Here is a 23,572-nt window from a genome sequence, read left to right as displayed (position 1 = left end):
GTATTACTATATGGTATTTTCTTAACAGATTTTTACTGTATTGTTTAAACAAGACAAGATCTGTATGTGTCCAGTAAAATGCCATCTATCTATCTATCTATCTATCTATCTATCTATCTATCTATCTATCTATCTATCATCATTTCTATAATATCCAGTGTATATATAAACTGCATTTAACAGTAGGTTGAATGTGTACATGCAGAGCCCACAGATAGGGAAGACAGGATTGACTGTGCTAAGTTGGTCCATGGCACATCCCCTGTACTGTAGACATAGTCCACTTTTGCCCTTGTTGTACAGCAACAACTTAGCTGCTTAGTAATGAGGAATGACCATGCATCGTGATTCAGTGGCAATGAGAAGCTAAAACTGAAATGGAAACTCTGTTATCTCCCTTCCCTTTGAGATGAAGACCTTCAAACTAGTAGAGCCAGTGTCTCAGAGCAGAGGCAAAAGTTTTGTTTTGTTTTGTTTTGGTCGTGGGGCTTGAACTCTGGGCCTGGGCGCTGTCCCTCAGCTCTTCAGCTCAAGGCAAGTGCCCTACCGCTTGAACCACAGCGCCACTTCTGGTTTTCTAGTGGTATATTGGAGATAAGAGTCTCACAGACTTTCCTGCCTGTGTTGGCTTTGAACCGGGATCCTCAGGTCTCACGGACTTTCCTGCCTGTGTTGGCTTTGAACCGGGATCCTCAGATCTCAGCCTCCTGAGTAGCTAGGATTACAGGTGTGAGCCACTGGCGCCTGGCAAGGCAAAAGTTTTTGTGAGTAATAGCAAATTTAATAATGGCCATCAAAGAGACCATGTCCTAATCTTTGGAACTTGTAAATGTCAACTTATAAAGACAAAGGGTCTTTGAAGAGTTGATTAAGTTTAGAATCTTGATCTGGGGAGATCTAGATTGTAGAATGGGCTTTAAATCCCAATAAATTAAGTTTAGGGCCTCACACATGCTAGGCAATCATTCTTCTACTGAGATACAGCTCAGTTCCACAAATGCCTTTATTAATTAATTTATTTATTCGTCAGTCATGGGGCTTGAACTGAGCTCTTCAGCTCAAGGCTAGTGCTCTACCACTTGAGCCATAGTGCCACTTCCGGTTTTCTGGTGGTTAATTAGAGATAAGGGTGTCATGGACTTTCCTGTCCCAGGCTGGCTTTCAACTGCGATCCTCAGATCTCAGCCTCCTGAATAGCTAAGATTACAGGCATGAGCCACCAGTGCCAGGCTCACAAATGCCTTTTTAAAGAGAGAGATAAAGGGAAACTGCACACACAGGAGAGAAAGCAATGTGATCAGAAGCAAGGATGGATGTGATGCAGCCATAAGCAAAGTGGATCTTCCCCTGGAGCTCTGGTGAGAATGTAGCTCCCCAGATACCTTGGCAAAATCCCAGTACAACCTACATTGAACTTCTGGCTTCCAGAACTGTTAAGAGGATATTTTTTATTGTTTTAAACCACCAAGTTGAAAGTCATTTATTACAATAGCCATAGATCATCAATAAATCTTTGTAAGAGAGCTCACTCTCATGATCTCCCTTGGATTCCTGAAACTTTATATTCTAGCTCGGTGGATGAAAATAAACCATGCCCCCTCTATGATTAGAAGTGTCCAAGATTATTAACCTAGCATTAGGTGACTAGGTGGGCCCTGTGGAGAGGTGACACATCAGGCATATGCATTTGTATCTGCTGATAACAGGTGAGATAATCAGCAGTGGCACCTGCCAGCACACTGATGAGATTCAGCAGCCTTCAGTAGACTTCCTTCTGGCCACCATGTTCACATTGCACATGAGTATACTGAGAGGGCATTGAAGGGACTGGAGGAAAGTTAGCTGATGTCTACAGAGTATGCCATCTTGTCTATCTGATTACCAAGAGCCTCCTCTGCCTTTTAGTAAGCTTTTATTTGGAATATAAGTATCTTCACATTTTGTTCCATTTTCAAAGATCGTTCCACTTTTTTTTTATTGCCAGTCTCCCATTGCTTTCTGAGTCCTGGGCCATTCAGCCAAATTATTAGCCACTGCCCATAAAGCAGTATAGATCCATGTCTTGTCATCTTGCAATCAAGACAAAATAATGAACAATCCAATGCACTGGATGGTGAGTAGGATTTTGTCCAGCCATGAAGTAGAGAGTTGGTGTTGGCAGTGAGTGCTTCATCAAGAAGGCACAGCATCTATAAAGACACATACAGAGACACCAGAACTCCCTGTGACTAGGCTCAGAGTCTAAGGGAGAAAGTGGTCCAAGATGGGAGTTTAGGATTAGGTGATCCTGGCACTGGGCAAGTGGAGGTAGGAAGATCTTTAAGTTCAAGGCCAGACTGAGTTACATAGCAACACTCTCTCAGAAAAACTAAGAGCTGGGGATGGAGCTTGGTGGTAGAGCAATTGCCTAGCATGTGCAAGAGCTCTGGGTTCAATCCCCAACAAAGCCCCCTCCCCCCTGCAATTTCTTTTGCAAGAGTTCATAGATCATTCCAAAGAAATGGGACTTTTCACAGTAAAAGAAGTGGAGATCCAATCACAGCTTCAGATTTGGGACTGATACTGGGATAGATTGGTGTTTTAGAAAGTTTCCTGCCTAAGATAGCAGATGGGTTTGAGGGAGCAAGCCTGGGTGCAGGAAGACGGAGGAGACTGGTTAGGAGATTGCTGTACTTATCTGAGCAACCTGAACAAGTCCCATGGCATTTCCCTAATTGAGTAAATGTCTATTGAGCACCTGCTGTATGCCGAGGCCTGGCTCAGCACAATACCCAGGATGAATAGGTGCGGGAGAATGAATTACTGCCCTAAGGTCATCCAGTCCCAGGGGGAGACAGATGCACAATTAACTAATGCGCAAGTTACTGTTTGTCTGGCTCAGCAAGGAGTTTGCAGGTGGCTTTGGGAGTCCCTGAACTATCATCAGATGTGGCAGACAGGATTTTTAGCTTGGTGTGTCATTTATCTATTGCTACGTAACAATTCACCTTGAAATTGGGTGGCTTCAAAACAATAACCGCTTTATTTATTCTTAATTCTGGGCATCAGCAGTTTGGGCTGAGCTTGGCTGAGCAGGTCTGTGGTTAGATTCATCTGACGGAGCCTGGAGAGTTGCTATGGTCTGCCTCCCTATCCAAAAGCTCATGTGCTAGAAGCTTGATCCCCACTGGCAATGTTGAAGGGGTAGAATAGTCAAGAGGTGGGACTTAGTTCAAAAGTAATTAGGTCACCACCCCCAGAAGGGATTAATGAAAGTTTTGTAGAACTGGATTCGTTCCCTCAAAATCTAATTATGATTAATTGGGTTGTTATAAGGGAACAGGACATCTCCCCTTAATCCTTTCACATGGGGATCTCGTCATTCTCATACATGTTCCCACTAGCATGATGCCATCCCTAGAGAGACCCTCATTAGAGCTGAGTAGATAGATGCTAGTGCTATGCTCTTGCACCTCCAGAACTATGAGCGAAATAAACCTCTTTTCTTTATAAAGTATCCAATACCAGACACTTTGCTACTGCAATATAGAATGGACTAAGATATGTCCTAAGATAGTTTGTTATGTCTCTAGCCTTTGGTGCACTCTAGTTGGTCCACAGGCAGGATGGCTTATCCCAGTTCCATATGGCTTCTCAGCTTCTGGTAGATTAGACTGGCCTTCTTCAATGGCCAGAAGGCACAAGCAAAATTCTCTCCAGGCCCAGAATCAGCAGCTATATCACATAGCCTTGGACTAGAGTGTTGCCTAGGCTTGGCTCACCTGCATGGCTGTTCTGAATGTGTGGCCATTTTTACCTTCTTGCAGCTCAAGCAAGCTGTGTTGTATATTCCTCAAGTTAGATACATATTTCATATGTGTTTGACAAGTCCAGTTGTTAAAACGAGGTCTTTGCTTGCCCTCTGAGAAGCCAAAGGACACACCTTCCCTTGCCACCAACTCTGTGGACATCAGGATTGTGACAGCTGTCACCTTGGTGCATTAGTCAGCCTGGGCTGCCATAAGGAATATCACAGACTGGGCAGCCACACAACAGACATTTGTTTCCTCACACTTCCAGAGGCTGGATGGCTATGCAAGGCATCGGCAGAATTGTTTTCATTCTCAGACCTTTCTCTTTGCCTTTAGATGACCACCGTCGTCCAGTGTCTTCATGATTGTCTCCATGCTCCTAGGTGTCTGGCCTCTCTAAGTTCTTCTTATAAAGACATTGGCCATACTGGATTAGAGCAATGAGCCGAAGGTGTGTATTGACTATCACACCACCATTTTAACTTAACTACCACTTTGAAAGCCCTATCTCCAAATATTGTCACATTTTGAAATTATGAATGTCGAAAGGCCAGGGTTCAGTCCATAACAGTGGTGTTGAACTCACCCTCTGCTCAAGGCTGAGGATTGTTCTGGGACTTGCTCCATTCCAGTGGGGCAGAGGTGGACCTGTGCAGACATGGAGCAGCACTTTGGAAACCCTAATTGTTTAGCCCCAGAACCTTTGCTATCACATAGCCACTTGAAACCCCAGTATTTCTAATATGGTCAATGCAATCACAAAGCAGCGATCTGCCAGAGGCAGCCTCGGTGCCCACCCTCTATACACATTTGAGCACATGCCCAGAGTTTTGCTGTAGCCAAAATAAATCAGATCTGTCTCCGGGATGCATTCTGGAGTAATTTATAGCCATTTGTATTCCGAAAAATAGGAAAGTGTGTTTGTCTGAAAGTCTTCTTCACTCATGCCATGGCTACCCTTGCCTGTCCTAGCATAGTTTCCTGAGAAGATTCTGGAAGAACCAAGAGTGTGTATTAGGGGTTGCGCTCAGAATATTCAACATCTGGAAGGCCCAGAGCAGAAGGGGAGGGTCAAGGGGAGAAGTCCATCTTCTACGCAACAGCAGTGGAGGCACCTGCTGACCCTCAGGAACTCTGGAGGTCAGTCAGCCCTCGGGCAGTTGGGCCACATTGAGGGATGGATGGGGGATGGGTAGCTTTGTCTCTGGGCTTGACTTTGAGTGATGTGGCCCAGGGCAATTCCAGTGAGTGACTGAGCCATGAGCAACTGTAGCAGTCATCCCAGCAGCTGAGGAATGGGTAGGTGGGATTTAAGTGAAGCACCCCATTATCCACTCCACCACCAGGCTGACCTTGGGTTTGTCCATGGCATTTATTCTGGCTAATCAAAGGAGAGAAGAGGACCTTGTGCTTGTGCGTAAGAGGCAGGCTGAGTGCTGCCAGATCTCATGGTGACTCCCTCCCCAGCAGAGACAGCTCTGTGCTTGATTGTTGCCTTGTGCAGCAGACCTGACTTGTTCATCAGTCCAGCCTGACCCAGTCAGCACCAACTGGAGACTTGGGGATGTGAAATGACAGTTGTTTTGTAGGTCACTGAGATTTCAGGTTGGTTTGTTTTACAGCATTATCACAAGACCTGACTAATACAGTTCATAAGATGGATTTTATTGGAAGCAATGAGGTGGAAGATTTTTACATTTTACATCAGGAGAATTTTCTTAAATCCTCTTTGGTTTTATCCCAAATGGTTTCTGTGGATACTAGATATTCCCTCTTCTTGTTCATTCTTTTCTACAATAACTTCTAAATGGATGAGGGATCCAGAAGATTTTTCTGGGAGAGGTGGGCAGTTTGTTGGGAGCAGACATGTTTGGGAAAGGATCCTGATGTTCAAGACCCACGCTGTCTGCTTGCTTAGTCCTGGGGTGGGTCTGCCTTTACTTCTCCCTTACTCCTGTCAGCGTCTCCTTTAGCTCCTCTCTCAGACATCACCCTTTCCTCAGGCACAACTTTAGCTCTAGGTGGGAAAAGAGTGTCAGCTTCTCATGGGTGGGCATCACCAATCCTGGGCACAGAGATAGTTGACAAATGCTGGCTGAACTGACCACCTCCCACCTAAGACTCCTCCCAGACCCTGTTATGTGTCCCCATGGCCACAAGAGGTCAGTAAGGACCTTGGTTTGGTGTTACTGAACATGCCCTGAACCTGGAAACAGGGTGGCCTTCTTCACATGCCACCTCCCCATACCCACACCCCACCAAGGCCCTTCAATTAGCCTCATTATGTCTAGGACAGGAGAGGTGTTGGTGATGAGGGCAGAGATGAGAAGTGGGGACCTGAACATTTGCCTCAGAGGGCATGGAACTGTTTTCTGTCCTTTGTTCCCTTAATTGTACAGTTGTTTGTTCATCTCTCCTATGTGCCAAGTACTGTCCTGGGTGCCAAAGTCAGAGGGCTCTCCCAAACCCCCAATGTCCCTCTTTCATGGAGTGGACAGAAGACTACTGTCTAGGCAGACAATAAACGACAATAAAACCTAAGATAATTTCGGAGGGTGATAAGTGCTGGGAAGACTATAAAATGGAAAGGAGGTCACAACAGAGGGGTGGGCTTGAGGGGCAAGTGGGGAGAATGATCCGAAAAACTCAAGGGAGGGCAAAACAAGGCCCTCTGGGCCCCCAGGATTGACTGGGGCTAGAAGCCTCATTTTGCAAATGGGGGAATTGAGGCCCAGAAAGTTCAAGTCAGAGCCCAGAGCTGTTCCAAGGTCTTTTGACTCACAAGCCTGTCCTGGAATGGTCCTTAATCTTTGTCCAGTATCATCTTGCTGGGAGGAAGCATGTGAGGGTGTGATCTGAGAATGTGGAAGTTAACAGAGACTCTGTGTGTGTGTGTGTGTGTGTGTGTGTGTGTGTGTGTGTGTAAACCCTCCAGAAAGCCTCAGTTCAAAAACAACATAAAAAAACTACACAGTAATATTACACATCAATTTATCAGACATCAAATTATTTCCTCCCCAAAATTATGCATCAATTTATTACACATCAAATATTTCTGACTCCAATATTACACATCAAGTCATTCCCCAAATTTTAGATTTGGTGCCTCCGCTTTGTCTGTTGGAGGGTGTGACCCTGAAAAAGTCATTTCCCCTCCTTTCTTCTAGATTTTTAAATTATCTTTAAGTAGTTGTACAAAGGGGCTCCAATTCAACATATCAGCTTATAAATACAATGCACCTATTATCTCCCTCCCACCCCATCTCTCCCAACCCCACGCATCCCCTCACGTGACCTGCTCATTTCTCTCTCTCTTCAGTTTTCCTGTCTGCAAAATTAGAACCCAACTTTCCTGATCAAAGTCACTGCTCTGTGGTTCCTTTAGAGACCACCTCTGTGGTTAGACACTGGGCTAAATCCTTCCTGCTTTTGAGCCTACCTTCCCTGCTTACCCCAGTCCCAAGTCTGTCTACAGGAAGGTCAGACATGACCATATTGTCTAAAGACTTCCAATGACCTGTGACATAGGCTTGGATGTGTTGAGGTTTCCTCTGCCAGACTGGAAGCAGGCCCTACAAGTGAGAGGATTATTTAAGGTCACCCAATCAGGAAGTGACAGAGCCAGGATTTGGGCAGAAACTTCTATTCTGTTTCAACTACTCAAGCTCCTAAAATGTTGGTGTTTTGGAGAACTCATCATTTCTGGGAGAATTCATGTCTGTGTCACACGTGGAGTCTAGATAGTGTAGTACTACCCCCTGTAGAACAAGGGGGGTATTGTACCCTACTTCAAGCCTTTGGACCAAAGGGAGGGCTAGGACTTTTCAAATGCTTTTGGGTCCAGTGAAATAAGGAGGGTGGAGGTGTCACTCAATAGTAGAGTGCACGTTTGTGCTCAGCATGGGTTTGATTCCTAGCATCACCAGAGAACCTCTAAGCAAACAAAAACAGTTAAGAAACCTCAGATGTGGGTCATTTGATGCGTGCAAGCATTGCAGTCCTAAAAAAACAACTTGGTTTGTTCATCTTCTTGTTCCCCACTTACACATGGCAGCCTGACTCCCACCTCTCTACTTCTCTAAAATCTTTCTAGCACCCATTTTAATTTCCTGGTTGCCAGGTTGAAGGGCCTCTTTTCAGCTTAGGTGCTGCTGCCCACACGCTGGGACACAACTCCCTGGCCATCGTGGTCCTCCTCTGCTGCTTCTCCTACCTCCTTCTCTGCTCCTTCGCCGTCTCTGGCCTTTCCTTTTCTCCCAAGTAAGTCTGTGTTTTCCCAGGTTGGACCCTTGGCCACTTTATTTGATACTCTCTCTTTCTTTCTTTCTCTCTTTCTTTCTTTTTCTCTTTCTCTCTTTCTCTCTTTCTTTTCTTTCCTTCTTATGACAACCATGGCTGTGCTAATAACCCCAAAACACACTTATTGCCAGTCTAGACCTCTGCTTTCAGCCATGGTTGATCCAACACAACCCCTTTGCTCTCAGCCTCGCTCTTTCCCTTTCTCCTAGATTTCACTGCAAGGAAGAGCCACTCTGTCCCCTGAGCCATCCTCTTGCAATCATATTTAGGCTCTCTTTCCCATAGCCTCTAGTGAGCATGCAGGATCCATTTTCATCTTCTTCCTTAGTACCAAAATCCCCAAAATTCTACTTAGATACCAGACCACAAAGAATAAAGGCCGTATTGCTTTTTTTTTTTTTTTGGCAACACTAGGAACTGAACTCAGAATGTTGGAGTTGCCAGGCAGATGCTCTACTGCTTGAGTCATGCCTCCAGCCTCCTTTTATGCTGCAAGGCAAGGTCTCACTTTATGCCATGGCTGGCTGGGCTGTGGCTCTCCCCCTTGAGCTTTCCATGTAGCTGGGGATGACAGGAATGTGCCACTGTACCCGGCCTTTGTGCTTCCCTTGTAGCTGGGATAACAGATGTGTCTGCATCCAGTCATTGATTTAAGATGTTGTTTCACAGACTTTTATATTTGGGCTGCCCTTGAACCACATTTCTTTAACTTCTGCCTTCTAAGTAGCTAGGATTACAGACTTGAGTTACCATGCCTGGCTTAAAGGCTGCTTCTGAGACCTGTGTGTGTGTGTGTGTGTGTGTGTGTGTGTGTGTGTGTGTGTGTGTGTGTGTGTGTTTAGGAGATTAGGAGGTCTGACAACTCCTAGAGAGAGCCTTTCTCCTTTACTTCTGGCTGGATGTTGATATGGTAGTTGGAGCAGCCTTTTTAGGTCTAAATGGAGGAATCTAGATGTTGATATGATAGATACAGCACTACTCCTTGAATATCTACCTAGTTCCTTGCATTCAAGAAATCACACTCAGAGTCACACACGTAATCTTTCAAGACATTCTATCTACTCTACCTTGTTCCCGCTTTCCCTAAGTCTTTCAATGTTACGTAAAGCAGTATGACAACCTTCCTGGGGCTCCCATTTCTCCGTGTCCCTCTCAAATGTATGCCAACTGTGGGAGAGTGACCTTTCCCTTAACTTCCTCCCCCAGAAATTAAAAACTTCTTTCCCCATGAGTGGGGAGCTGGTGGCTCATACTCGTAATCCTAGCTACTCAGGAGGCTGTGATCTGAGGATTATGGGTCAAAACAAGACAGACAGGGAAAAGCATGAAATTCTTATCTCCAGTTAATCACAAAAAAAAGGCAGAAGTGGAGCTGTGGCTCAAATGGTAGAGTGCTAGCCTTGAGCAAAATAAAAAGCTCAAGGACAGTGCCCATGCCCTGAGTTCAAGACCCAGAACTGACACAAAAACAAAACCAAATCTCTTTTCCCACCCTATTTATATTCTCTGTGGCTCCACATTGCCAAGAGAGCATTGACTTCAAGCTCCTCAGCCTGACATTCAAGGGTCATTCCTCTTTGACCTTTGCTGACCCCAAATATATCCCTTTGCCTCTAACCATGTACCCTGCACACTACTACTCTAGACTTGGCCTTCCCTCATTGTAAGGTCCGCTCCTGGATGGCCAGTAGACTCCACCCTCCTCGCAGCAAAGTCTCCACCCAGTACCTGCGTTACCTAGGCAACTGGGACACCTGGAAGAGGTCACATCTGCATCCGCTGAGGTCACATCTGAATTTTATGTGGCCACACCTTTCGCCACCCATACCCTACATAAGGGCTAGCCCAGGCCCAGACTCTCTTTTTCTCTCTCTGTTCATTTCTAGCTCTTGCTGCTCTTTTCTTGCTCTCTTGCTCTCTCTCTTTCCCAGCCACGTGGAGTGCCACCCTTGCCTGGTCCCAGCAGGTCTACCCCTTACCTGAATACCACGTGAGTGCTACTGTTCTTACCCCTCTCTCTGCTCTTTTCTCTCTCTTTCCTCTCTTCCCAGCTCTCTCTCATTCCCAGGCCTTTCCCAGCCACGTGGAGTGCCACCCTTGCCTGGTCCAAGCAGGTCTACTGAATAAACCTACCCCTTATCTGAATACCACGTGCGTGCTGGTGCAGTTCTTACTCGGCTACCTCTTTTTAAAAACCTAACACTCATCAAGCCTTATTCTTTCATGCCACTTAGCTTTTGCACATGCTGTCACCTTCCTGCTCTCATGTGCTGAGTTCATAGTCTCCTTACAGATAAAGAAACAAAGAAATAAAATAAAAAGAGCTACCCAAGGTGAGCATTTACAGTGATGACTGATACCAAGTGTATGAAATTCCAACAGGTCATTTCATGCAGAACTCTAGACTCTGATATCTTTCCTACTTCACCATGAATCCTGGGGCATAATAGACTTGAATTCTAATTTCAACGAAGCCACTTAGTATTACCACTTTCTGTGCTGGAGTCTGCTGGTGGTCTAATATCATGCTTCACTTCTTCCATAAGGCCTTTTTTACTGGTCAACCTATGGTTTTGTCAGGTAGAAACCGTATTTCCCAGCCTCCCTTGTAGGTATGTGATCATATGATTAGAATTGGTCATGTGATATGTGTTGCTGCTCCTTAAAATATTAGATGTGCTTACTCTCTTGTTCTCTTTTTCCTGAGAGCCAGATATAGAGATGTCTGTGACCCTACTTCTTCTACTCTGTAGACAAAGATAAAAGAGAACTGGGGCTGGGAAGGTAGCTCAGTGGTAGAGTGCTTGCCTAGCATCCATGAGGCCCTGGGTTTGAATTCTCAGTACCACATAAACAGAAAAGCCAGAAGTGGTGCCTGTGGCTCAAGTGGTAGAGTGCTAGCCGAGGCTCAGGGACAAAGCCCAAGCCCCAGTTCAAGCCCCAGGACTGCCAAAAAGAAAACCAACAAAACAAAACAAGCAAGCAAGAAAAAAAAAAAACAAAAAAAACAAGAGACCTGGACTCAGTGATTCTGCAATCCCAGCAACAGGAAGCAGAGACATGAAGATTTTGGCAAGTTTGAGGCCAGCCTGCTCTACAAGGAAATCCTGTCTCAAAAATTTTGTAAAACAAGATAACAATGAAATGAGCCATAAAAGGCTGACTTGGGCTTTGAGAAACCACTTTGGCTCATGAGGTTGGAAAGTAATGAATAACAGAGCAGGAAGGACAGAATCTGGGTATGAATGATGGGATGGAACTCAAAATAAACTTGTTGCATTGTTGGTGGTCATGGGGGTTTGAACTCAAGGCTTGGGTGCTGTTTCTGAGCTCTTTTGCTCAAGGCTAGGACTCTACCACTTGGAGCCACAACTCCACTTCCAGTTTTCTGGTGGTTAATTGGAGATAAGAGTCTTATGGACTTTCCTTTCCTTGCCTGGGCTGGTTTTGAACCACGATCCTTAGATCTCAGCCTCTTGAGTAGTTAGGATTGCAGGCATGAGCTATCAGCGCCTGGCAAAAATAAATATTTTCTACTCTTTAAGCCAGTTAGTTTTTTTCTTACTCTTTTTGTTATAACAGCTGCACTAACAATTATTTCTCACTATGTTCATAGTGCTATCTTAAGTAAACGTTTTAACCTAGCAGATTACTAGCTATGCAGCAGTGGGCAAGTTGCTTCACCTCCATGAACTTCAGTTTCCTCAGCTTTGTAAAGCCTGGAATAAGAATTTATTGAATTATATTACTGAGAGTTGGGTCAGGACTAAATGACCCAACAAGCAGATGGCACACGTTTAGGACAATGAATGCAAATCCGAAAGATTTTCATATGGAGAAGAAAAGGAGGGAAAGGAGAAGGTAAAACACTGTTATTTGAAACTAGTCATGGAAAAATAAAGAATTGAAGGCTTCTTTTATATTGCCTATAGGAAACTAGGCACTTTTGCTTCATAGTATGTAAATGACAGAGATGTAAATCCCATAAAAGAAATCTGGGGAGATGTTTTTCTGTGGGAAGGAGACAGAATCCTGGAGAGGCATAGACAGCATATAGTCATATCTGCCTTCCACTGTCCTTTTGGTGAAGGGCCATTTGCATGAGACAGGCTTTAAAGTTACCCTTCCTGTCCCTGGGCTTCTCCTCTCGTGTAAACAGCTGCTGTTTACCCAGAACCTAGCATACAAAGGTGGAAACAGCTGTCACTAGCTGGAAACTTACCACATACTGGGCACTGTGCTGTGTACACCAGCCACTGTTGGGGTATATGTATTTGAAAGTATTTTATACTAAGAAGAAAAGGAAAAGATGAAGTGTAGAGTGACAAAGTGGCTTTTCCAAATGTTGGAATCAGAATTTAAATGTGGATCTATATGACACAAAAACCTGGGTCTATCTCAGCCCTGGCTGCTAATGCATCCTTGTTCCCTGAGCACAAAATCTGAGCAGAAGCACGAAGGTACAGATATCTATGGAGATCTATGGAGTAAACCAGGATCTCCATTCCCATCCTTCGCTTCAGGAAGTACTTGAGGCAGGAATGATGATGAGTTAAGGTCATCCCCAGACTCTTACAGTCTGCTGGGGGAAAAACCATCGTCAGCTCTGACATGTGATGACATAAGACTTTTGTGGGTGGAAAAAGTAGATGCATAGACCATTCAGAAGGGCACAAAGAACTCATGTATCAGAAGCCTGAGGTGGCTGGAGTTGAGGATGGGAAGGTCCTGGAGGTGGCTGAGACAAAGCTCTCTCCCCCTGCCTCTGTGGCAGTTTGAGTAGTTCATGGGGACAGGCATGGAAAGTCTAGTTCACCCTCACAAGAAGCCTGTGGTGGCTCCATTTGACAGGTGAGGAGACTGAGCTCAGAATTACTTCCTTCATTTGTTTCATCTGTCAGGGTATACTTTGTGCCTTGGCCTAGTCTCTTCATGTCACTCCCAGACTGATCCCTTTTCACCCTCTCCACATTATCATGCCAGTACTGGGTCTTGAACTCAGGGTCTGGGCACTATCCCTTAGTTTTTCCACTCAAGGCTCTAACCACTTGAGCCACAGTTCCATTTGTGGCTTTTTGGTAGTTAATTGGAGATGAGTCTCACGGACTTGTCCAGCCTGGCTTCAAATTATGATCCTTAGATCTCAGCCTCATGAGTAACACTCAGCCTCTCCTTACCTTTTATCACTGCAAACTCTCAGCCTTCCAGATCCTGATTTTCTCAACAGTACCTGTCCAAGCCATCTATTATGTGACTCTGTTGCATACTTGCTTCAGGCTGGCTAGACCTCAAGCCCCAAAGTGTATGCAGAGCTCCTTGGCCCAGACTGGGTGCAAAGTGGAGACAGTAGCTGTCTATCCCCATCCCCAACCCACCTAACCAGGCAGCACTGCACCAGGCACAAGTCACTCTCAGTAACCAATCTCATTTGATTCCTTGCATACAACCTTGTGTTAGGCTTATTCTTCTCATTGTATGGGAAAAGAAACTGAGCCCCCAGGAGGGTCCATGACTTCCTCTGCATTTCATGACCACAGAGCAGTAGATGAAGGCTGAGATTTTGCTCTTGTTCTGTTTAGACTCAGGTCAGACTAAGCCTGGAGAAACAAAGGGCCCTAAGTAGATAGTATGTGCCTTCAAGTCATTCAGTGTCCTGCCCATGTTTTCTGTTCTCTGGGATGGCCTAGCCCTTTACAGGGTAAGTGATGATTAAAGGAGAGGCCAGAAGAGAAAGAGCACTTAGTGGGTCCTTCTTGGTTTTGCATCACCACTAATCCTGACCCAGCACTTCTAATAGCAATGTGGCGTGAAGAGTTAGGCAAGCTTGGATCGACAAGTTCAAGAGGATTACTTAGTAATCGGCTAAACCACTTAAGCTGCCTGGGAAAAGGCTACCCCATCCTGCCCATTAATTTATTCCACAAATGACTGTGAGCACTTAGCTGAGCTGGAAAGATGACGGGGATGGCAGTGCTCAGTTATTGAGAATATGCCATGGCCCATTAGCACAAGGTTGAAATACCTGGATCATCCTTACTTCTGGTTCTTCCTAAGAGAACTTCTGGGACAGGGTGCTGAGGCTGTGAGGCCTCAAGCCCACTGCTTTCCCTCTGTGTCTTTTCTTCTAATGCAGCAAGTTGGGTCAGAATCCTCTAGTGTCAGGGATTTGAAGATCCCAGTGGTGAATTTCCCCAGGTGTTATGCTGCTCCAGCCTCAGCTGTCCACCTGTCTGCTGACAGCCTCTCCTGAAGGGATGGCAGCTGGACTTCCTCCTCAGGCTCTACTTTACCTCTGGGAAGGGGCAGGAGCTGGACTTTCATTGTAATTCCTTCCAAATGAGAAGAATTGCATATCAATCGTACCCCTGACTTGTCCCTCACTCATGATGAGACTTATTGCCTTATAAAGTAGTAGGACAGGAATATCATCCTCACTGTACAGGTGGGGAAACTGAGGTCAAGAAAGAGGGGAATTGCCGGGCGCCGGTGGCTCACGCCTGTAATCCTAGCTACTCAGGAGGCTGAGATCTGAGAATCGCGGTTCAAAGCCAGCCCGGGCAGGAAAGACCGTGAGACTCCTATTTCCAATAAACCACTAGAAAACCGGAAGTGGCACTGTACCTCAAGTGGTAGAGCGCTCGCCTTGAGCTTAAGAGTTGAGGGACAGCACTCAGGCCCAGAGTTCAAGCCCCATGACCGACAAAAAAAAAAAAAAAAGAAAGAGGGGAATCAGGCAATGTGAAAGCCCAGGGCCAAGCCTCCCTATCTTGATTCAGTCCTTTGTTTCTGTCTACAGCCTGGGTCTGGGTGAAGCTAGAGAGAATCCTCATTTGAGATCAGGCCCGCCCTAAACCAAAAGGCCCTCTTCCTTTGTCTCTAGCCTGTCCTAGAGGCCTAAGGTCTCAGAGGAGCTCTTTATTCACTTGCCAAATACTTTCTCACACCCACTCCTTGCCCATCCTCCAGGCTTCAGAGCTGGTGCCCACAAAGTATGCTCTGGGAAAACTCACAGGTGGCTGAAGAGTCATGAGAACAAGTGACTTGGCACTAGAGCAGAGTTCAACATTCAGGGACAGAAAGTGTAGCCCTCGAGTTCCTCTCCAGTCTCTGGATTCCATCTCCTAGACTTCCCTAATGCCTGGTCTTAGCATTGCCTGTAGGCTCCTCCTTGCCTTCAGTCTCTCCTCTACCTCCTTCCCAGGTCTTTCCACAATGAACCACAGTGGGCAGGCAGAAACTCACACTGGAGATCAGGACTGAAGCCAAATCCTGGAGTCCTGGGCCAGCCCCACATCTCTCACGTGTGAAATGATGACTGTGTTGACCTCAACGTTGTACAGCTATCACCTTTCCTGTGCCTTCGGGATACTCTGTAGATTCCCTGTACTGGGAGGCTTCCCTGCTGCTAGTGGCTTCTGCAAGCCCTAAAAACATTCATCACCTCATAACATCACACGTCACCGCCTCTCAAGAGCCTGAACTGATGCCCCATCCTAAGTGGCTGAAACTTCCTCCTTGTGGGCTTGGCACCTTGGCTGTTCCACCTGGTTTCTGGATCTCCTCACTTCTTCCTAGTACCATGATAAGTATTTCCAGGCCTGTCACTCGCCGACACCCACCCCAGACACAGATTCCACATGAGCATTTGCCAGCTTAGTATGAAGGTTGGGAAAAAACTTAATGCCACCAATTTCTAGTATACTCATTTCTATCATTTATTGAGGACTGCCTAGGAATCTGCATGTTGTCAAAGGCATCTCTAGAGGAGACTGGAGACAGCCTTGAAAGGCTGAAGGGATACTACTATCTTGGACCAGTAAGAGTGGTAGTCCAGAACCAGGTCTTTCTGGGTCTGTCTTAATCCTCAAGTATAGCCTAGCCCATCCCTTAGCCCCGACCTGGGAGCTGGGAGCTCCAGTGGGTTATGCTGCCACCCGGTGGCGGCCTCTGCCTTAAAGGTTGTGACAGATCACAGTTGCACAACTCAAGGTATTTTCAAAAGAAACGGTGGGACTTCTCATCCTGGCCTCATAGCCCACGAAGGTCTCCAACAGCCTCAGGACTGTGAAAGCTGAATACAGGTGGAAGGAAAAGGAAAACTCAAAACTGTAAAAGGATCCAGGTTTATTTCGGTTTGGGAGGCCAAATGGGGCATCGCTCCACTCGGCGGTGGTTAAGGGCTGTACAAGCTTTCCTCCCCCAGCGACAGTGAGGGATCGGGGAATCGTTGCTCCGAGGACCCAGTCCCGGTCGTGAGCTGCTCGAGGAGTCGGGAAATCAGGCAGAAGTCTGCCATGGCTCAGATTAGGGGGTGGGAAAGGGGCGAGGAAAGAGCCAGGACGCAGAATCCAAGAACGCGGAGTCCGAAAGTGGTCTAGTCCCCTTCACCTTCCCGCTGGGGCACGGGTGGGAGAAAATGCCAGAGCGTCCTCGGGGCGGGGAGGCAGGGTCTGGAGGCAAGCCAGGCGTCTCAGCGCGGCGCCGGGCTCCGCGGGCAAACCCGCCGTGTCCGCCCTCCCGGAGGGCGCGTGCGGGCCGGGCGGCTGGGGGCAGAGTCCGGCGGGCAGCCAGGCCCGCGTCTCCTCTCGGGCGCGGTCAGCAGCTCACCGAGCCGGCGGGCGGCGCCGACCCCAAGTCCGAGAAGCAATCGAACTCGCTCTGGCCCAGGAAGAGCTCGGGCAGCTCGAGCACGCGGTGCAGCCCGAGCTCGAGCTCCAGCGACGTCAGCGCCTCCTCGTCGATGAGTTCGGCGTCCATGCCTCCCAGGGCCTGCGCGGGCGGCGGCGGGGCCGCGGTGGCGGGCGCCGGCTGCGGGCCTGCGGGGCTCCCGAGGGCGCCGGGGAGGGCGGGGGCGCGCCCCGGGTACAGCGCGGCCACCGGCTGCAGGTGCGCGCCGCCGCCGGCAGCCGGAGGCGGTGCGGCTGGAAAGGGCTGGAAGGAAGACGGCGGTCCAAAGGCTCCATAAGCCAGGGTCCCGGGTGGGGGCGGCGGCGGCCCCAGTGGAGCCCCCCTCGGCCGCAGCCCGCCGTCCAGGCCCGGGCCGGCGTAAGGCTGCAGAGTCCGGAGCGCGTGAGGCCCGTGTGCAGGAGCGGCGGGAGGCGGCACCGGCACCAGGCGGTAGCCCTCGGAGATCATCAGGTGGTCGGCCATGGCCGCGGGCTGGCTGCGGGTGGAGGCGGCGTGCGGAGGGTCAGGGCGGGCGTCCCCCGGACCCCGGCCTGCGGCTCCTCGGAGCGGGAGACCAGGAGGACACCGTGTCTTCCTCACAACCCAGCCAGGCAAAGGAAAACTGAATCCGACTTGCTCCCCTCGCCAGACCAGATCGCACCCAGCTCCGCTTTCCTGCGAACCCCGTGGCCGCCGCTCCCGATGGCAAAACAACGAGATGCCCACTGACTGGAGACCCGGGCGTCCCGCCCCAGGGCCCCGCGACATCTTAAACCAAGGGGCGGGGATGCCCCGCCTCCGATTTCTCATTGGTCGGGCAAAACGTTTCTGTTTACTCTCAGCCCCGCCCCCCGAGATAGCTCCGCCCATGGGATCCCAGGCCCCGCCCCAGACTTTGCGTGCTGCCCTTGGGGCGGAGTGTTTGACGCTTTCCTAGGGGCTTCATTGGGCTTTCGGGGTTCAGACTCCAGTCTAAGCTAGGGTCGGCTTAATACCACAGGAAAATGAAGGGAGGAGGGAGGTGTTTAGGTGGTCAGAGATTTGGGCCCCGGGAACTGTCAGATCTTAGTCCCACTCATTCTCTTAATTTTTTCTAATAGAGACGAGGCTCAGAGGCCTAAGACGTTTCCTAGAAGGACGCAGCAAAGCCCTGACCGAAGTGACTCGCCTTGATCCTATGGTTGCCACTTCTGTGCAGGGCACAGGCACCCTAGCTGTGCAGGGTCTCCCACGGAGGTCAGCGCTCAGGAAGCCAGTTTGCTCCTTCTCTGGCTCCCACTGCACCTTGTGTGTTGAAGCATGTACTGAGTTGTTATTAATTTGTGGGCATGTCTCCTGAAGGACTTGCTCGTCTCCTCAGCCTTGGCTCAAAGCCTGGCCCAGAGATGGCTTTTTATAAAAAGCCGAGTGAATGAGCAAATGATAGAGTGAATCGCAACCCAGTGACCTGATCTTCAGCTTCTTTGTCTGCAAGACTGACACCACCACGACGATCCCTCTGGGATGCGGTGAGGTTGTGCGAGGGGATGTGTGGACAGTGCCTACCACCCGTCCTGGAGATAGGTGTTCTTTGAACGAACGAAAAGGCTGCATTTAGCTCTAACGCTAAGGGGGGGATTTCTCACCTATTCTGGAGAATAATACCGGGTTTCTAAAGTGCTTTACATTCCATAAGCATCTGTCAAGGGACTGGGCAGGTGTTATTAGCCCCAATTTACAGATGAAGAGACTAAGACACACAAAGAGAAAGTGGTTGTTCTGGGAACTCACACAGTAAATTACCATGTGAATAGTTGGTGCTCTTCAAAAGCTCAGAGCCTCAGAAAGACTTCCCGAGCCAAATACAGCCTCCCTGAACCTTGACCTTCATTTGTTTACTATTCAGTCCCTCCCTCTTCTGACCTCCCCCCCCCCCCAGTTGCCTTGGAACTTCCTGGAACTTACTTTTATTTAGTTTGTGTAGAGGGATGAAACCAAGAAAGGCTGTTCTAAGGCTCCTGTTGCCCCAACACCCACAGGCAGGTGTGTGACCCTTGTCTGTTGAGTTGCGGGTGGGAGGAAAGCATTTTATTCCCCCAGAGCCTCAACTTTCTGCTGAATGAAAGGGAGATGGTGATCCTTGCCTGGGGTACCCTGAGATTTTTTTTTTTTTTTGGTCTGTCGTGGGGCTTGAACTCTGGGCCTGGGCACTGTCCCTGGGCTCTTTAGCTCAAGGTGAGCGCTCTACCGCCAGAGCCACAGTGCCACTTCCGGTTTTCTGGTGGTTTATTGGAGATAAGAGTCTCACGGACTTTCCTGTCCAGGCTGGCTTTGAACCGCGATTCTCAGATCTCAGCCTCCTGAGTAGCTAGGATTACAGGCGTGAACCACCAGCGCCCGGCTACCCTGAGATCTTATGGGAAGGTCACAAATGACCATAGTGTTGTGGATTTCTGGAGCTGTGAGTTGATTAGAGACAGGAAAGTAAGAGAAAGCAAAGATTTATTGGGATATTGGTACAAGAGAAACACAATAGGCATGTAGGCAAAAGAGAATAATTGGGAGGATTTCTGCCTTCAGTAAGGCTACTTTAGATTGTCCATCTCCAATTTTCCTGGACCCTACTGACTGGCTGTCTCTTTCTCTGACCATAGTTCAAGTTTTGCCTGCATGGGAACATATTGAGAGCTGTTTTTACATCTGCATTCCATCTGGCCTTTGGTATTTCCCTGTCTGCCATGTCTCCTTAGTGGGGCCTCCCCTCACATTCCTCCCTGACAACAAAACCAGGCCTGGTTTTAGTGGGGTGAAGGTCTCATATTCTTGTAACTGCTTTGAAATGGGTAAGGTCTTAGTGATGTGACTATCCTGTGCTTTCCAAGGGCTCAGGCAGGGGCCAGTGTATTTGTTGTTCTGGTAGTGGGTTCTGGAATGTTCTGGTCCTTGGGGACACAGCAGGCTCATCTAATTGAATAACAGAATTGTGTGGAAGCCAGGTCCTGGGGGCTAAGAAGCACTGTGGGTCACATGGAGGGTCACAGGAAGGGTCACACAGTAGGGGATGAAAGCCACATTGTAGCACCAGTTGTAACTTTATGGCCTAGGGGTGAGAAAAAACAAATCTGGTTAGAAGACTAATAAAACAAGGTCCAAGGAGTAAAATAGACATCGGACTCTCCAGGAAGGGGATAAAACTTCCTGGCTGACCATGACTTGGTGTTTTTCCATGAGAGTAATCCTTGGGTGGCTCGTTTTCTAAGTTGAGGACTTGAGTTAATTAATGAATGTTAGTTTGAACTTGGTCTGATCTATTAACCCCCAAACCAGCAGCCTTCCCAAGCATAGAATGGGTTTCCCCTTGGGCAGCTGTGAGCTTTTCTAAGGCCCTTTTGTTTTGTCTAGACCAATAGAATATTTCTTTTCTTTTTTTTTTTTTGTACACCAGTGAGGACTTGAGCTAGGGCATCTAAAACATTGGCTATTTCAAATGAAACCTTTTGTAGATCAGGAAGGAAGAAACAATTTTTTTTTCTAGTACTGTCCCTATGTCTGATATAACCTTGAGGCCTATTAGCAGAGGTATGAGTTGGGAGGGTCATCTGGGCATTTTCCAACTATACAAAGAATGATAGAAAGGCTAGGGTACAGGCTCGTGTGTAGTTGGAAGGTGGATAGCTATGGGCATCAGTGTCAGGTAACCATGCTTATGAGTCTTTTTTTTTTTTTTTTGGAAGGGTTGGCACAGGTGACTCCATTTGGAAGCTGACAACATCCCTTCTTGTCTGAACAGTTTTACTTTTCCTCATGGCTGGGATGAGATGCTCTGGTTGATGTGATAGCATGTTGGAGGTCACATGGAAGTCAGTGCCAATAGGATCTCTTGTTCAATCAACTGTAACTAACAAGGAGATTTAAACAGAATGATCCTTAAGCTGGGCTTGCCTAGAGTCCATTATATTGTTGTTTTATTGATGTTGTTGTTGCAATTAAGAACATATGGACACAGCCTATACAAGGCTAGCTTAGCCTCATCAACAATTTAACTTAGAAGGCATTAAATGTCATAGATTTTTGCAGCTGTAGGTGGGTAAAAGAATAATTGAGACAAGAGAGTAAGAGAAGGCAGATTTATTAGGACACTAGTACAAGAGAGACACAGTGGGCAACTGGACAAAGGAGCAGAGCACATGGAGCCAGAGCTAAGAGTGGTGTTTATATCTTTGGTGAGGCAATTTTGGATTGGCAGACTTCTTTTTCATGGACCCTAGTGATTGGCTGTCTCTCAGACCATGGCTTGAATTTCCCAGGTGCAGAAGCATCTTGAGAGCTTAGTTTTTGCACCTGTATTCCATTTTGGCTTTGGTATTTCTCTGACTGCCATGTCTCCTTCAGTGGGGCCCCTTCTCCACACAGGTGTATACATTACACATTTTTCAAAGTGTAAAAGCTAAGTGACTCTTGGATCTTTTGGGTTACTTTGTGCTTTGCTTGTTTTGCAATATTGGGATTTAAACTCAGGAATTTGCACTTGCTAGGCAGGTGTTCTAACCCATTTTTCTGTGGGTTATTTTTGGGATAAGGTTTTGCTTCCGCCCAGGTGTACAGATAAGCTGCAATTCCCCTATATTAGCCTTTACCTTACAGCAAGGATAGCTGGTGTGTGCTATCCCCGTCACACAGGCTTTTGATTGAGAAGGGGATCTTAATGCTTTTCAGATTGGGTTGTCCTCAATCTGATCCCTTCTCAGCCTCTCAAGTAGCTAAGATTACAGAGATGAGCCATCAGTGCCTGGTCAAGTGTGTGCTAAGTGTTGGGGTCAATAGTATAGTTAATATATTAGCATAGCAATCTGTTCCTCTTCAATCTCCAGATGGGATGTATCTTGCTCTCCTTTTTCTTTTTACTGAGCGTTTACTGTCCCCCAACTAGGCAATCCACTTTTTATTTATTTATGATTAATTTTATTTGAAACAGGGCCTTACTAACTCAGGCTACAGGTATGTGTCACCACATCTGGTCACTTATTTATTGGGTTTAATTGCTTATCTCCTCACCATTGGAATGCCAGCTCCTCATGGGCAGAGGACTTTGCCCATTTCATCTAGGCCTTATAAGACAGTGCCTGACATGTCTTGTGTCTCACTGTATCTGAGATTTTTACTGGTTTAAGAAGATTCTTATTCTGAAAAATATTAAAATGTGGAAAAGAATACTTATGTTTTCCAGTGGATAAGTATGATGGTATCTGCTCTATGTTTTAGGGTGTAAATGTTGCTCCTGTTCAGGGTAGCTGTGTATCTGACCAAAAGTCAGACATTTTCTCTGGCACTGAGATGTGAACAGAAGAGACAGGGCAGAGAAAGTACTAGAAAAGCAGGTGGAAGTATTCAAAATAAATAAATAAATAGAAGCAAGGGTGGGGGCAGAAGGAAAGGGTAGTAAGTACTTAATGGGTACAAGGACTCTTTTTGGAGTAATAAGAAGTGCCTTGGCACTAGAGTTGGTGGTTGTTCAACATGGTGGATGTATTATGAACTGAAATGATCACTTTACAATGGCTAATTTAATTTACCTTAATGAAAAAAATGAAAATAAAAGATGCATTCAACCAGCATGCTCTGTGTGCTTTGTCTGCCTTTTTTCCCTACCTGGGATGAAGACGTGATACCAAGAGGGACAGCAATGATTTTTTTTTAACCTGAGGACAGACTAATAATGATAATCATGATAATCATGATAATCATCATCATCATCATCATCGCTTATGAAGCACTTGTTGTTCTAAGCTCTTTAGGATTATCCTTTCATTGAGCATGTATAACAGCCCTATGAAGAAAGTGCTATTATTCTTACTTTGTAGGTGACAAACTGGTACAGAGAAGGAAAATGATGGCCCATGCTAAGGATGACAGATTGGAACCGAGTTGAAGCTTATACCATGCATTTCTTTTCAGTGCTTCCTGGGATCCAGATCCACATGTGTACAAATTCAGTGCACGTGGCTTTAACCACTCTATTCTTCTCTCTGGAAATCCTCTCTATTTCTCCATCTAGATCCCAGTAGATGATGGCCCTTTGGAAGGTAGAGTTCTCTGAATCCCACTGCTCTGGTCCACACTAAACAGAAGGTATGGTGTTTTGGAGGGATGAAGGCTAAATCCAGGGAAGGGGCCTAGAGGTCAGAGGGAGATGATGCCAGTCAAGCTGGAGTGAGCCTGGTGGTAGGGAAGCCACTGGAGAGGTGTAAGACTTCACAGATGACTGATGTCCAGGCTTGGGCAGAGAAGAGCAGAACTTTTTAGTGAAAGCCCCAAGGTCTGAATACACAGTTTGAGGTTTTGGAAAGGCCAGGCACTCAGGCTAGTATAATGGACATTTGTGTCTAGAGAGGAAGAGAGCAAGCCTGAAAGGTGAAGGCCAGGCAAAGGCAGTGTACATGTGCTAAAAATCACCTGTGCAGAGCTCCCTTGTCTTCTTGCAATCAGGAAGAAGTATGGACAGGACATCACCAGTTTACAGGAAAGAACTGAGGTTCAGAAAGGTGACTGAGTGTGACCCAAGTTTCCTAGGTAGCAAGTGGTGAGGGTGAGAAGTAAATCTGATGTCTTCTGACTTCATGTCCTACACTTGCATGTTTAGCCAAGCCAGTAATGAATCGTCAACCTGATTCTCCAAGGCAGCAGGAGCCACAGAAGGATTCTGAGCATAGAGGGATGCTCCTCCTACTTGAACTTTCTCTCACAAACAGAAAGGACTGATGGATTTGAGGAATGCTGGGTCATGACAATAGACTCTTCATTCATTCATTCATTCATTCATTCCTACTATGTGCCAG

General features: G+C 47.0%; 1 protein-coding gene across 1 annotated transcript; it reads right to left on the bottom strand.

Moving 5' to 3' along the window:
* Nucleotides 1–16,197: 16,197 nt before the first annotated feature.
* On the bottom strand, nucleotides 16,198–17,489 carry LOC138803285 (cbp/p300-interacting transactivator 4-like). Its single transcript, XM_069987106.1, has one exon. The coding sequence runs from the start codon at nucleotides 17,238–17,240 to the stop codon at nucleotides 16,686–16,688; it is 555 nt and encodes a 184-aa protein (XP_069843207.1). The 5' UTR covers nucleotides 17,241–17,489; the 3' UTR covers nucleotides 16,198–16,685.
* Nucleotides 17,490–23,572: the final 6,083 nt, after the last annotated feature.

Source organism: Dipodomys merriami, unplaced genomic scaffold (genome assembly GCF_024711535.1).
Source record: "Dipodomys merriami isolate MVZ:Mamm:240054 unplaced genomic scaffold, mDipMer1.0.p SCAF_34, whole genome shotgun sequence".
NCBI lineage: Eukaryota > Metazoa > Chordata > Mammalia > Rodentia > Heteromyidae > Dipodomys > Dipodomys merriami.
This window is presented reverse-complemented; position numbering and strand designations above follow the sequence as displayed.

Excerpts from the sequence above, each read along its gene's own strand:
- LOC138803285 (XM_069987106.1), bottom strand. The coding sequence starts at position 17,240 with ATGGCCGACCACCTGATGATCTCCGAGGGCTACCGCCTGGTGCCGGTG.